This window comes from Lutra lutra, chromosome 9 (assembly GCF_902655055.1).
Source record: "Lutra lutra chromosome 9, mLutLut1.2, whole genome shotgun sequence".
Classification (NCBI taxonomy): domain Eukaryota; kingdom Metazoa; phylum Chordata; class Mammalia; order Carnivora; family Mustelidae; genus Lutra; species Lutra lutra.
In genome coordinates this window covers 40,730,532-40,745,224 of record NC_062286.1, presented here as the reverse complement: position 1 = coordinate 40,745,224, position 14,693 = coordinate 40,730,532, and the positions used below count along the sequence as shown (strand labels likewise).

Sequence of the window (14,693 nt, the reverse complement as noted above, 5' to 3'; positions counted from 1 at the left end):
CTCCATCCCACCCCAACATTTTCACTGGGAAAAAGAGAGGTGGTATACTAACAGTTTCGGGATAGCATCCTTGCCTATATTAAAACTACTCTTAAGAGTCCCTTCCTCAAAAGAACTATTCTACCAGTCAATAATAGGCATGGGGAGGACGGGCAGGTAGTTGCAGGGGAACAGAAGATAGCTGTACTAGCAAAGGACATTGTGCCAACGGTATACTGTATCATTGAGATCTGCAAAACTATTTAAAACAGTGTTCCCACACTATTCTTACCAGAGTGATCAAGATACCCTGAACAGCTACTGCTAGCTTAAAGCACACACACATATCTTGTAGGAATCAGGCTTCAGTGGGATGCCCTTAATTCAGGCCCAACCTGCACAACTGCACCTGCTCTGGTCTAAAGAATATAGGAAGTACTAGAGATGAACAGACTGAAGAAGAGGTAGAACTGATACAACTTAGAATTTGAGAAATGAGAAAAAAGGAAGACTCAAGACAGGATTCAGATGGCTTGGCCAAAAAAAAAAAAAAAAAAAAAAAAAAGCAACTGCCACTCATAAAGGAGAAGCAGGTCTGAGCTGGGGATGAATGTAAAGTTATGTTTAGGACAGAGTTTGAAAGCTTTGTTGGATACCCAGGTGGAGCGAATTAGATGTATAGGTGGAGAGCACAGGAAAAAAAGCTAATAAGCAGCATCACTGAAAACCATGAGGTGGACACAATCATCCCAACTGTGTACGGTGAGAAGGCAGCTGCGGAGGAAAGAACCACTGACTGAGGAGGTGGGGGTGGGGTGGGGCATGGGAAGAGAAGCCTGAAAATAGAGATGTCATCCTTTATTGAAGTTGCTGGGACTGCTAATTCACTGCTGGTCTTTGCTATGAGACCAAGAGCATCCAGAGCAGGAGCTTTCTTTCCCCCCCCCCCCCTTTTTTCTCTGTGCATTCTTACTTCCTAGCCCAGTGCCAGGTTTTTGAGTTTTCAAGGAATTCAGGTGCTTCCTCAATCACCCTGTACATCCAGATCTACAGAATAACTGCAAACATACCCTAATCCATAACCAAGTTTGGTTAATTCCTACTTTACATCACTCTCTTTTCACTAAAGGCTAGAATAATGCTAAATACACTGAGCTTGAGGGACCTACTACCAATCTTCTAAATTTCCTTATTTGTTTGACTTTGTCCTATTCTAACTATTCTCATAGCTGCTAGGGAAAAAACTACTGGCTGTATACATAATAGTAACAATGAAGAAATCACAACTGTAGAGAAGAAAAAATTACCCTGCGCATTTAGAACTTGACCACTATCTTAATCTTGCCTGTAACTAAGAAGACAAATTTGAAGCTGCATTATTTCATTATTATTGTCAGTGATTCTGCAAATTACAAGAGGCAGGGTATGGGACCTTAAGTAAAATAGATGAGAGTCAAACCATCTATACATCTCTTACTAAGTGTTGTCTTTGAGCAAATTAATACTGTCTCTAAGCCTCACTTTCTCCAACTGTCAAATAGGGCTAATGGCTAGTGAGAACTAAATATAGTAACACAGGCACAATACTTCACACAGCATCTAGCATATAACAAGTACTTGAAAACAGGTCATCATGGTATATTAAATCTCTTTCCCCAAGAAGCCAGTCGTTAAACCTGACTTTTACCCCTTTATCCTAGAAGGGCATTTTCATATTGCTTTTAAACCCCTCTTAGCCCCTTAACCTTGATATGATGAAGTTTATCCTTGATTCACTCCCTTGGTTCCTCTAAGGTATCCTCTCTGAATTTAAAAGAACTACAGACAAAAAAAAAAAAAAAAAAAACTACAGACAAAGGAAAAAATGTATAAAATATCAATTTCTTCACATTCCCACTACACAGCTTAAATGGTCCTATGACTGTTTGCTCCCACATCTGTACCCAAGTCAGAACTCTGAGTGGACATGGTCAGAATTTGGCTCAGGAGGATTAGGATTTGAAGAATCTGTGTTTGAATGACTCAACTCTCCCACTGGCTCAAAGGGTCGCAAGTTTGCGTAAGTCACCTCTTGGGCCAGCTGCTCCAGGGAAGGGCGGCCTAGTACCAGATTTCGAAGCGAGATACAAGTCATCAGGAAGCTGAAAAAGAGGAAAAAGTTCACCCAGTCTAAAGTGTTTCTACATAGGAATTCCTGCCAAAGCCCTTAGGGCGAGCTGGTCCTACCTTCTCTCATTCAGGCATAAGTGAAAATATCCCCCAGTGACCCACCCATCCCAGCTGGAAGGGCACCCCACTTTTTATATGGTCTGGTAAAGGATTCCAGAATCTGGTAGGAATAACCCACAAGAGTCTGGTGATAAGCTGAGGCAGAACAAGACAGCAGGCCACCAGACACAGGTCACTGACTCTTCCATTAAGTCAGGGAAAGAATGGAGAAAGAAAAAGATACTTAGCACTAGACTGTCCTTTCCTGGGAAAGTACCACCCCCCACACACACCCTGCCATTACCTTCCCCAGAGAAGTTACCCAACTCACAACCATCTGATGACATCAACCAGTACTGTTGTGGAAAACTCACCTGCGGCGAAAGATATAGAGCTTCCGCAGCAAGAAGCGGAAGAACCGCTCATGGAAAGGGGTATTTCTCCGGCGTTCAAGTTCTTGGAGCCTTCGCTGGCGTCTAAGAAAGGTCTGAACCAGTGGTGTTGGCTCAGGGCCCCCTTGTACTTCCCCTTCTAGCAGAGGCTGCAGCTCTGGAGGCAGAGGCCCTGTTTCTGCCGAGAAGATGGCAAAAAGAGAAATCACTGAGATTATTCCTTTAGAACTCTCACCAGTCAGAAGCTTCAAGTTCATTCTTTAATGGCTATATCCTCATTCACAGCCCTGATTTCTCATAACCAGGTGCTTTCTCAGCCAAATCTTCATATACTCACCAGTTCCATTCTCTACCTTCTCCTTTAATTCTTGCAGATATGCCAGGTCTTGCTCCAATGCCAGCTCTGTAGTATTGATGTAGATGTACATGTAGCAGGAAGGACTGGATGATATCGTATAAACCTTATGGTACTCACCAGCAGGCAACTGACAAGGGGGAGGAAATGGATTATTTCACTCCCTAACCTTTCCCTCAGCAGCCTATGTGCCTTGTGCATTCCCCACTGTCCCCCAATCCACCCTGGTCCCTTACCCAGGCACTTTCTTCTCATTGCATTTTGGAGTCCAAAGGAACTGACTTCTAGAATCCTGGATGAGGCTATTCACAGCCTCATCAAAAGCAAAGGAGGCTTTTTTGGGAGCCCGCACTTTTAAGTCTCTGATAAATTAACTCCACTCATCTAAACTTTTCTGCCATTGTTAATTCCAGCAAAATACCTGCATTTTTTCTCCCTCCTGAAGAGTCTGATTCTTCTGTTCTGCCACCAGCTCGACAGTCACCTCCCCCTGCAGCAGCTGAATGCTAGTGTTGCCCAGGTCTTCACTCACAAAATTCTCCAGGTGCAGCCCTGCCAGGGGCAACAGAGTTCCCCATCCCATCCTATGGAAGATGAAATCACTCCCAGCCAGAACAGAGACATCACACCTTTACCGCTACCACCCCTCAGGTTTCAAGAATATTCCTCCCATCAAGAATGCTCCTCCCTCCTCTACCACATGCAGTGTCCCCGGCCAAGAAAGCCACAGGGAAAGACAGCAAAGCTTTCTTTGCTTTCCTCCTTACCTGGAAAATCTGCAATGAAGACCACCTCAGTGTGGTTGTCCAGGCTGCTCTTGATTTCCTGTAACTTGGTCCTCCAGGGAGACAGGTCCATCAACAGTGGCTGCAGCCAAGGTGTACGTTGGAAGGGGGACCAGGCGGCCTGCACGATGTCCACACGAGGGTCAAAAATCCTTAGGAAAGAAAACCACGTTCTAAGGAGACCACAGCCCCCAACCCACCAGAATTTCTGGTTCTGTTCCTTTCATCACTGTTCCCAAATAGAAGAAATGGCTTATGTCAGCACGTTAGTGCCACTGTGGGGCACAGAGAGAAGAGGCAAGAGATTCTGGAGCAAGGGGGAGGAATAAGGGGTTAGTAGCCACCTGAGGAGAATTGCGTTAACAGCTTCTTTAAAAAAAAAAAAAAGTTACCTTTTCTTCTGGTTGATGGTGCCCCCTGCTGGAAGCAATCAGCTATGCCCACAACCAGGTGAACAGGGACATGCACGAGAGGACAGCCTTTCAAGCAAGCCAACACTGGGGAACATGGGCTATTCATCTTGGCAAAAGGAGTGAAACTTCATTTTTCCCCTTCTCTGTTCCCCTTGCCCACCTCTGCTGGAAGCGGTCATTGATGGAGACCCAAATATCAAAGTAGATCTGGGGATCAGTGACATTGTACTTGGGAAGCAGGTGGCTCAGGCAAGTGGCATATTGCTTCAGCATGTCTGCGTGATCCTTCCATCGCCGGCTCTGTGTGAATACCTGCCCCAAACCCCCACATTAGTCCCACCTCGTCGTTATCAACCTCCCAGCCAGCTCATGCCCCGCCAACAGCACTAAGAGATCTCTGCCTGTTACCTGTTTCGACCAGGGGGGAAAAATACCTGAACTTGTCTTTGGGGGAGAATTTTTCGTTGCTGGGCTTTTTACTACTTACCTTTCAAACCTTATTTCAAGTCAAAGAAGTGAATGGCACTACCCTATTTTAATTTCAACAAAAGAAGGGTCAACCTGGCTCCTGAGAAAAGGGCTGAATGGACCCAGATTATGTTTTACTTTACAATTATGTTTAGGACCAAATCAGACCCTGATGCTCCAGGGAGCTCTGACGAACTGGAGGTCGTCAACATCAGGTGTCTCACCCCAGGGTTAAGGTAGCCCAGCTCGCCGGTGCGGCCATCACGGTAGGTGATCTTCACGTGCTGGTGGGAGCGTGAGTGGACCATCATGTCCCAGGAGTAGCCATACAGCCCATTTGTCCAGTTGTTATAGCCCTGAGAAGGCAGGGCAGAGGCGATCAGCCCAGCTGTCCTCCTATTAACCCCATCCTCAACCAACACAGGGGCTGCAAAACCAGCCCCACACTTTCCCTAATGCCGTGCCCCCTGCCACCTCCCTAGCTAACCCCCAGGTCGCACATACCTGGGTGAGGAAATGAGAGTAGGGCAGGAAAAGCTGCTCCAGGAGGTAGAACAGCGTGAAGGCAGCACCCAGCCGATGGCGCAGCCCTGGCTTTTGGCCACCTTTGGTCCGGCTCCTCTTATACATGCAGGACACACTGGGTTGAGGGTAGCCTTGAGGGGCAGTAGTCCTGCAGCCTTTCGGGGAAGCGAGATACGAGTTTCCGGGGCCACTCAGGGGAGCAGAAGAGAGGGCTGCTGGCCAGCATGACATAGGGGAACATACCTAGAAAAGGAGGAGGCAATAAGTGTTCAGGAGTTTGGCTGGGGGGAACATGGGTAAACCCCTAAAGCCCTCTCCTTTCGGAAGCCTCTCCCCAGTATTCCACCTGTGATGAAAGCAGCTCGTAACTCAAGCGGTCTTATTTCCCCGAGATGCCTTACTCTGCAACATACAAGCTGAGCCCAGAGGCCCCAGTCCTTTCCTCCTGTTTACTGCCATGTCAGTGACTGCATCTGACTCAGTGTAGCTCCCGTGGCCATCGCCGTCTCCTGCTCCCCGCACACCGGTAGCTTCCCACCTCTTACCAGACCACAGGTACTGACCAATGCTGAAAAGCTGGGAATTCATGCAGTGGAAGTAGGACACGAAGAGGAGGCCAATGGACCTTGAGGCATCAAAAAAGAGCAGGAAACCAGCTGAGAGGTCGAGCAGCAGTCCGCACCAGTGCACTACCAGTAGACTGGTCATCTCCTCGGACAATACTAGTCTGCAGACATCGGAGACAGAGGTCAGCCACCAGCGCACTGGAGAAGCCAGCGTTTACAGCACATTCACAGCAAATGTGCCTCTGCTCACCCTGTCCTTGCCAAAGGAAGTACCCAAGCAGGTGGGTAGAACTCTACATAAAGACACCCTGTGGTAGAGCCTCCAACCCCCTTTTATTTCCATACTCTTTAGGTGTTCAAATTTTTTTAATGTACCCTATGTGCTAACCAAGGGCAGATTTCCTAGGGCAAATCTGATGGAGGAGTGAGGGCATCCGGTGGTGGTGGGGAGGGGTGAGGGTGGTAGATTCTCCACAGAGGATATAAAGGAGAAGAAACTATAAAGGTGAATGCCCGATTAATATAATAAAATCAAACGTTTGAAACTGGGAAATAACAGGCAAGAGGAAAAAGAACAGAGGAAAAAGCAAGGAAAGAAAAAATGGGAGGAAGGGGAGAAATCGAGAGTTTTCTAAGAGGTGGCAACAATGGCTTTGTCAGGGCAGGGACTCTCCATCTGCTAAGTCCACTGGCCGAGGAGTCCTGGTGAGCTGGGAGCTCGGACTCATGCACCAGGTCACCTTATTCTGATTCTTTCAGTTTTTAGTTTTTTCCTTTTGTTCTTGCCCCTACCATACGTCTCCCAGGGGCAGGTAAGACCTAGATGTTTTGGTATCACTGACTTTGACTGCTGCTGAAGAGAAAGATAAGCGGACAGAGGAAAGCACATGGCAAATTCAGGCAAAGCAGGAACAGCAGCCATTCCTGCAGCCCCGAGGGAGGCGAGTCACCCGCTGTGCACCACTGCTGCAAGGAGACGCCTGCTCTGCCTGCCACTCACTTGAAGGGACTGAAGAGCCAGTGCCGGGACAGATATTCCATGGAGTAGCCTTCCACCCAGTCTGCGTCCAGCTTTTTCACACCCGCGATGAAGTACACAATGAAGATCTGCAAACACAAAATGCAAAGCGAAGGTTCAAATAAAAAAGAACCTGATTTTCTGCAGGTCTAAAATGACCTAAGTTCTGATCTGAGCTCAGACTCTAAAGAAGATTACATTCACTCCATTTACTCATCTGAGATCTTCACTCATATGGACATTCTACCAATGCCAGGCACGGTATTGGGTCCCAAGGGGAGTCATGAAGCCTAGATCTCTCGTAAGGACGCTCAGCTAGCAGGGACAAAGCTCTGTGCTTTCCACGACGAGGTAAAAGAACCCAGAGACTAGGGGACTGGAAAACTCAAGAGTCAGCCTTGCTTTCCAGCCAAAGGGGGAAAAAAAGGGAAGCTCCAGGGAGGCAGAGTACAGCGTAGCCTGGCAGCAGGATGGTCATGCTGACAATGGCTGTGGAAGAACACCCCCCGACCCCGCTTTCCTAAAATCCTATACCTGGCCACGCAGCACAGCATAGTTCCAAAGGGGCACGTGGGCATTCCGCTTGCGGGCATTCAGCAGGCCGTCCACAGACCTACACCAAGGGTAGTAAGGTTAAGGAGAGCTTCTTAATCCCACACATTTCCACCTTTCTTTTTAAGTGTAATTATTTATCCCAGGCCATCTCCCCTATCCTCTCTGGTCCTCTGGGATCTTCTGAGGCTCTTTAGAAGTATAGGAGCAAATTTAACAGTGATTATTTTCAGTCATATTAGCAATACTACTAGTGCATTAGAACACATGGTTCAGTGGTTACCATTAATTAGTGAGTCGACTAGTCTGTCTTAACGGACCAAATCAGGAAAAGGATTACAATGCTTCATAATATGACTGAATTTGAAAAAGAATGAATTTGAGGGAGTGTTTGAAAAGTTAAAGGTGTATGTAACTATATAGTACATTTAAGAAAAAAAAAAATCTCAATATCCAAACCAAACTGACATCTCAGAGACCTAGATGTCAGGAACTAGTGCTGGAGGGTAACTTGGGAGAGAAGCAATAAACCCAAGATATTAAAACGAGATGTATTCTGGGGAGACAGAAGCAAAGCAGGTTTCAAGAAGACAATGAATGAGCAGAGAGGTTGGGAAGGGGCAGCTTGTGCTTAAAAGCACAACTGTGCTTTTAACTTGTGGTTAAAAGCCTCATGGCACTGTAATGAGGAAAAATGTAAAGTGTTTAGTACAGTGCCTGGCCATGGGGAAAGCTCTGAGTAAGGGATAAGTATTTTTTCAAACTGCGTAAAATTACAAAAATGGAACTTTTCATGAACATTCTGTCAAAACTGTCTCTTAATTTTATATGATCAGACCTGTGCATCTGAATGAGTTTAAAGGTTTACAAAGGGGTATGTCTAGGTATAATTAATGGCTGATAAGTCACTAACAAAGGCATCGTCTGAGATTTTTTTTCCCAATACCCATTTACTGGCATCTCCTATTTGCTTAATGGGGAGAATCCCTAGAGGTCATCTACCCTGCCACCCTGTCTCCAAATCCCTTCACCACCTCCCCTGAGAGATGGTCACCTAAGCCAGAGGTGGGGGAGGGTTACCTCCTCCCAGGACAGCACTGCTGGGCAGCCCTGGTGGGCCCTCTCCTTCTGACATGACTCTGCCTCACAGCAACTTCTACTCTTGGCTCTAACTCTGCCCCTCTGGGCTCACACAGAGAAAGTCTGCTCCCTCTTCCACATGACCACCCTTGAAGTATCTGAAAACATCTATGTCTGGCTTTAGTCTTCTCTTCTTCTAAGTGGATTACAGGAAGTGGATAGATCAAGGCACCTGGGGAGATATGGAAAGAGTGAAGGGGTGGGAATGGAGCCATTTTGCTTTTTGTCATCCCACATGCCCCAACCTCACTGACCCCCTCCCCTTCCCAAATTCATCTGGACCAAAGTGTGACCCTGTAACCACACTTTGCAAAGCATGGTTGAAAATACGCTTGCTGGGGCAAATTCTAGGACCTCACCGGACCCCTACCACTGGTAACCATCCTGACCCAGCCAACCCTTTTAACCTTTCCCTTAGAATCATACCAGTAGCGGTTTGCATCCACGAATGTCAGCTGAAAGGCCAACAAACCATACAGATAGGAGTGGTTGTTCCATGACGTCTTGTCCAGGAGAAACACATACCAGTATGGCAGCAGGAATAACACACAGCTTATCCGGTAGCACAGGCCCAGCATCATGCCCAGTGCCCCTAGGATTTGTGGGGGAGAGGATCAAGAGGTCAAAGGGTCACCAGAGGCCCAGTTCCCCCAGGACAGGCTGTGGGTGGGATTAAGAAAAGTCATTGGACATTTTATAATCACAAAGCCAAATGAAAAATCAAATGTTATTTTAGCATTTTAAAAAGACTCATGGGGTAACAGCTCAGATGACACACAGGGAGCGGGATGATATTAGGAGTCACAGCAGAAGTGAAATAATGAACCTAAGACTTTGGTCATTCACTGGCATGCTTTGTATTTCTGTGGTTTAGGGAGGCTAGTCAATACTCCCATCTCTCCCATACTTTCCCTCACCCAGAAACATGATGGTATAGACAAGATACATCCAGTCAAGTGGTAGTGGCTGCAGGGCATCCAGTAAAGGGAAGCGGCACACGTCCAGCCCATCCAGGTATCTTCGGTCCAGAGAGCTGAGCCCCCGCTCTTGGGGAATGTCCAACACCATCATCAGCCCTGGGAAGGCAGTCGAGGAGGCACCCTTAGGCCTCAGCAAAGGAAACAGTGGAACACAGCACCCAGCTCCAGGTCAGACTTTTTACCTAACCCTGGCTCTGCCATTTATTCATTCATTCAACAAATGAATTCATTCATTCATTTATTCATTATTCAACTAATTACTGAGTGTCTGCTCTGTGCTAGGCATTATGCCAGCTATGTGATCTCAGATAGTCACTGCACCTCCCTGAGCCAATTCCTCCTTCCCTATTTGAGAAAGGGACTCATAATATCTTACAGGGTTACAGGAGGTGCCTGGATGGCTCAGCTGATTAAGTGTCTGCCTTTGGCTCAGGTCATGATCAAGAGTCCTGGGATAGAGCCCTGCATCAGACTCTCTGCTCATCAGGAAACCTGCTTCTCCCTCTCCCTTGGCCCCTCCCCCTGCTTGTGTGCGCTGTCTCTTTCAGTCTCTCTCAAATAAATAAAAATCCTTAAAATGAATTTTACAGGGTTACAATGAGGATTAAATAAGAGAAGTGTACAAAATGCTATAAAGGCTGTTCAGGTAACCTTGAGTTATTAACTTCTGTCCTCCGAGGCCATAAAAAGTGCTCTAGGATGGTGCGTCTTAACTTTTCACTTCTTAGCACACCCAGAAAACAGTATTTGGCTTACCACACTAGAGAAAACAGAAGGGGCTACTCAGGTCAGGAGGCCAGTTCCAGTTAAGGCAGGGTTTCTCAACCTCAGGACTACTCACATTTTGGGCTGGTTAATTATTTGCTGTGAGGGGCTATCCTGTGCACCATTGGTCACTCAACAGCATCTCTGGCTCTTAAGTAAATACCAGTAGCTACCTATTCCCCTTCCCCCAAGTTGTGACAAATAAAAATGTCTACAGTCCTTGCCAAATGTCCGCCAGAGAGCAAAATTGCCACCAGTTGAGACTGGGCTAAGAGATTTAATATCTTAGCACATTTGTAACCCATTCCAAGCATACATGCTGTGGCCTATGAGTAAGGAAACTGGATTAGGGAGTCACAGCCAAAATGTCAGCCCTGTCACCCTGCTATTTCTCTGAGGTCTGGTCCTGAGTATAGTTACTGGGCAACTTCATGCCACAAGCAAGATGGGTCTCTGGTCATCTGCCTCTGTATTTCCTATGGCCTCAGATGAAAGCATTTCTGCCCTCCAATCCCTAATCAGAGGAGACAAAGGCAGATTTGATCCTAAACTCCACAAAGATCTCTTCCAGGAAATCAGTATCTTCAGCTCTGAAGAAAAGGGAGGCAAGTCACTAGTAAGTAACCAAGAAGTGCGCAAGGGACGATGGTTATTCTCCCACCCATCATCACACTAGTCGCTCCAGAAACCCCATTTACCAAAGAGAAAACGGAAGACAGCCAGGCTGGCAGGATCCGTTGGTCGATTCAGCAGGGTCACCAGCCTTCCCCAGCTGGAAACATCTGTGCACTCAAACCCCAAGAGTTTCCCCATTCCGCTGCCCTGGCTCGGCCCTGAAGACTGTCCAGCCTTGTCTTTCTGTATTTTACCTGCAAGCAAACAGAAAAGTGTATCTGCAGGTGTGGGGGCGGAAGTGCTTTAAAATCGGCTCCTCCCCAAAACACAGAAACCACAGCCCCTACAGCCCCAGGATTTCTCCCTATCAGGGTTCTCCCATTTATTTCTGACTACTAGAAACATCCTCGCAGTGCCAGATCCTTCTGGATCTCCCAATGTGCCAGAACCTCTCTCAGACTATAGCCCCCTAACCGCAAAGTGCCCCCAGTGTCACCATCACCCCAAAGCCGCATACTGCAACCTCTCTCTACAAGCCCCTTCCAAACAGAAACCCCTTTCCCGGGGTCCCTCAGGGCAGTCCTACCACCCCCACCCCTCTGAGACAGAGCCCCTCTCTCCCTCCGCCGCAAGGGAGGACTCTGAGCCTACGTGAGTCCGGCTGGACCCGCGCGGACCGGGCAGACACCGCCATGGCTCCGCGGAGGCAAGACGTCCAAAGCGCTGATAAACTAGTAGGTAGCGACGGGAGGACTCACTTCCCTAAGCCCCGCCTCCCCGACACATCAGCACGCGTGCGGCCGGCCGGAAAGCGCTAGATAGGACTGTCGTGAACATCTCTCGCCGGCGTCGCTTGCTCCCTGCTTGGCGGCAAAGGGCGGAGCGAGGAACCTTGGGGCGCGGGGAGAGAGAGCCCGGGCTGGTATCGCCGGACGGGGTGACGGAGGAGGAGCCAGGATTCCCCCAGACGCCCATCTTCAGCCGCTAGACCAGTCTTACCATGAAGCGTCCCAAAGCCCTTGGCGCTTTCAGTCCTAACAAGTGTCAGAGTCCTGACAACTTCTCTGACCCACCCCCCCGCCCCCATTAGGTCTCTCCAGGTTGTGGGGTTCCTGCGGTGCTCCCTGACGTGAGCATGCGGGTGCAAATGTCACTTTTTCCCCAAGACGTTGACCTCCGAGTTGAGGACGCACCTGAAGGGCTGTCCCGGCGTAGGGAGAGGGTGCGAGTTGCTTTATTCTCTCTTCCAGTACCTGCCAAGAGCCAGAGGTTTGAAATGAACTGGGGAAACCGGAAATCACAGCTGCAGATGTAGATGTAGCTTTAGAAGATGTAGAATAGGGGCAGCGCGTAGAGTGTGGTCGATCAGGGAGGATTCCTAGAGGTGAGTCTTGAACCGCACTTACAATATCTAATTTTCTGCCATGGGATTGGCCAGCAGGATCACAGAAAGGCATCCTAGAAAAGCAGTACTCGCATTTTCTTGGTGTCAAGACACTTTTACACTGCTACACATTACTGAGAGCCCTAAAGAGCATTTATTTATGTGGGTTATATTTTCCCACATTTACCGTACTGGAAATTTATACTGAGAAATGTTTAAAATACGTATTGAGTCACAAAAAAAAAAAAAAAAAAAAAAAAAAAGTAAGAAGCCATGTTTACAAATAAAACGTTTACATAAATAATTTTTTGGAAAAAGTTTGTTTTCCACAAAAAAATTGCACAAGTAGTACTATATTGTTTCATATGCAAATCTAATGTCTGGGTTAACTGGAAACAGCTGGATTCTCATATCTGCTTCTGCATTTGATCTGGTGCTGATTGAAGTATGTGAAGGAAATCTGGCCTCACAGATACTTAGTTGGAAAAAGGAAAAGCATTTTATTTCTTTTTTTTTTTTTTTTTAAGATTTTATTTATTTATTTTTGACAGAGAGAGACATAGTGAGAGAGAGAATACAAGCAGGGGCAGTGGGAGAGGGAGAAGCAGGCTTCCTGCCAAGCAGGGACTCTGGGATCCCAGGACTCTGGGATCCTGACCTGAACAGAAGGCAGCTGCTTAACAACTGTGCCACCCAGGCGCCCCTGGAAAAAGCATTTTTTTTTTTTTTAAGATTTTGTTTATTTGACAGACAGAGAACACAAGTAGGCAGAGACGCAGACAGAGAGAGAGGAAGGGAAGCAGGCTCCCTGCTGAGCAGAGAGCCCGATATGGGGCTCAATCCCAGGACCCTGGAATCACGACCTGAGCCGAAGGCAGAGGCTTTAACCCACTGAGCCACCCAGGTGCCCCTGGAAAAAGCATTTTAATAACATTTTTAGGTAACGTTTAGGTAATTGTGGGTATCCTTGTTTGATAACACACCTAAACTTAAAAGTGGTAGTTTTTTACAGGTTAGTCAAATGTAGAATCTGAGGGGCACCTGGGTGGCTCAGTGGGTTAAACCTGTGCCTTCAGCTCAGGTCATGATCTCAGGGTCCTGGGATCGAGTCCCACATTGGGCTCTCTGCTCAGTGGGGAGCCTGCTTCCCCCTCTCTCTGCCTGCCTCTCTGCCTACTTGTGATCTCTCTGTCTCTCTCTGTTAAATAAATAAAATATTTTAAAAATGTAGAATCTGAAACCATCTCAATGAACTGCATGCTCTGTCACATTGAAATCATTGGTACATCTCCCACTTTGGACCTTTTACAAAATCATGCATATAGTCATTTGGAAAACATTGGTTTGGTGAGTTATGCTGCTCTTCTAAATGCAGAGTCTCTTAAATGTTGGGAAGCTGCCACGCTCACAGTGGCAGATACAAGTTTTCCAAAATTCTAATTTTCATTTGAAAGTTCAAATTTATCCATTGGCAACAAATACCGTCTATTGTTTCCTTTCGAGGAACAGCCACACTTCTTTCATTTTGGAAAAAAAAAAAAAAAAAAAAGATACCTGCCAAATGTGCCAGTTTGAATAACCATAGTTTGTCCAATGTCCACAAGTAAAATGATGTTTCATTTTTTAAAAAGATAGGAAGAAACAAAGATACTCAACATCTTATTTTATTAGGGAGTTACAAATTAGAACAACAATGAGTTAGCTGTTAGAGTGGTTGGAGCAACAGGAACTCTACTTCATTGTTGGTAGGAATGCAAAATGGTACACTCACTTTGGAAAACAGTCTCGCAGTTTCTTCCAAAACTAAACATGCTTTTACCATATGATCCAGCAATTGTGCTCCTTGGTAAAGACCCAAAGAGGTGAAAAATTATGCCCACACAAATATATAGCAGCATTATTCATAATTGCCCAAAGTTGGAGGCAACCAAGAGGTCCTTCAATAGGTGAATGGATAAACAAACAGTTACATCCATACAGTGGAATATGAAGTGATAAAGTAAAACGAACTATTAAGCTGCAAAAGGATGTGGGGGAAACTTAAACTCATATTCCTAAGTGAAAGAAACCAATCTGGAAAGCTTACACACTTATCCAAACTGATATCCTGAAAAAGGCAAAACTGTGGTTTTAAGGTGAAAGATCAGTGTTTGCCAGGAACTGGGGGGGAAGGGGGGAAGGTGGGAGGGACGAATGGGATTTTAAAGAGATGAAACTATCCTGTATGATACTGTAATGGTATCATGATGCATACATGTAATTATACATTTTCCAAAACCCATTGAATATGAACCCTAATGTAAACTATGGACTTTGTTAATAATAACACATCAACCGTAGCTCATCAGTTGTAAAGCAAATATGCCATACCAGTGCAAGCTGTTAATAATGGGAGAAAAATGGGAGAGTGCTAAGGGATATGTGGGAATGGTCTGTAGTACTCAAACAAATAAATTCTGTTAATTTTAAAACATTACTTCAGCTCACAGTTTAACTACACAAGTGCTTTTTCTCGGAACAACTGGGAGACAGCCATCATACTTGGGTA

The 14,693-nt window shown here is 46.4% G+C and overlaps 1 protein-coding gene across 1 annotated transcript; it reads right to left on the bottom strand.

Moving 5' to 3' along the window:
- Positions 1-1,848: 1,848 nt before the first annotated feature.
- On the bottom strand, positions 1,849-11,595 carry GGCX (gamma-glutamyl carboxylase). Its single transcript, XM_047747167.1, is given in 16 exon segments — positions 1,849-2,120; positions 2,562-2,757; positions 2,917-3,064; positions 3,356-3,486; positions 3,702-3,871; positions 4,293-4,444; positions 4,825-4,956; positions 5,105-5,261; positions 5,263-5,368; positions 5,689-5,852; positions 6,692-6,798; positions 7,244-7,322; positions 8,828-8,993; positions 9,319-9,477; positions 10,845-11,015; positions 11,413-11,595. Coding segments are annotated over 16 exon segments (2,274 nt in total). The 5' UTR covers positions 11,456-11,595; the 3' UTR covers positions 1,849-1,927.
- Between the last annotated feature and the right edge of the window lie 3,098 nt (positions 11,596-14,693).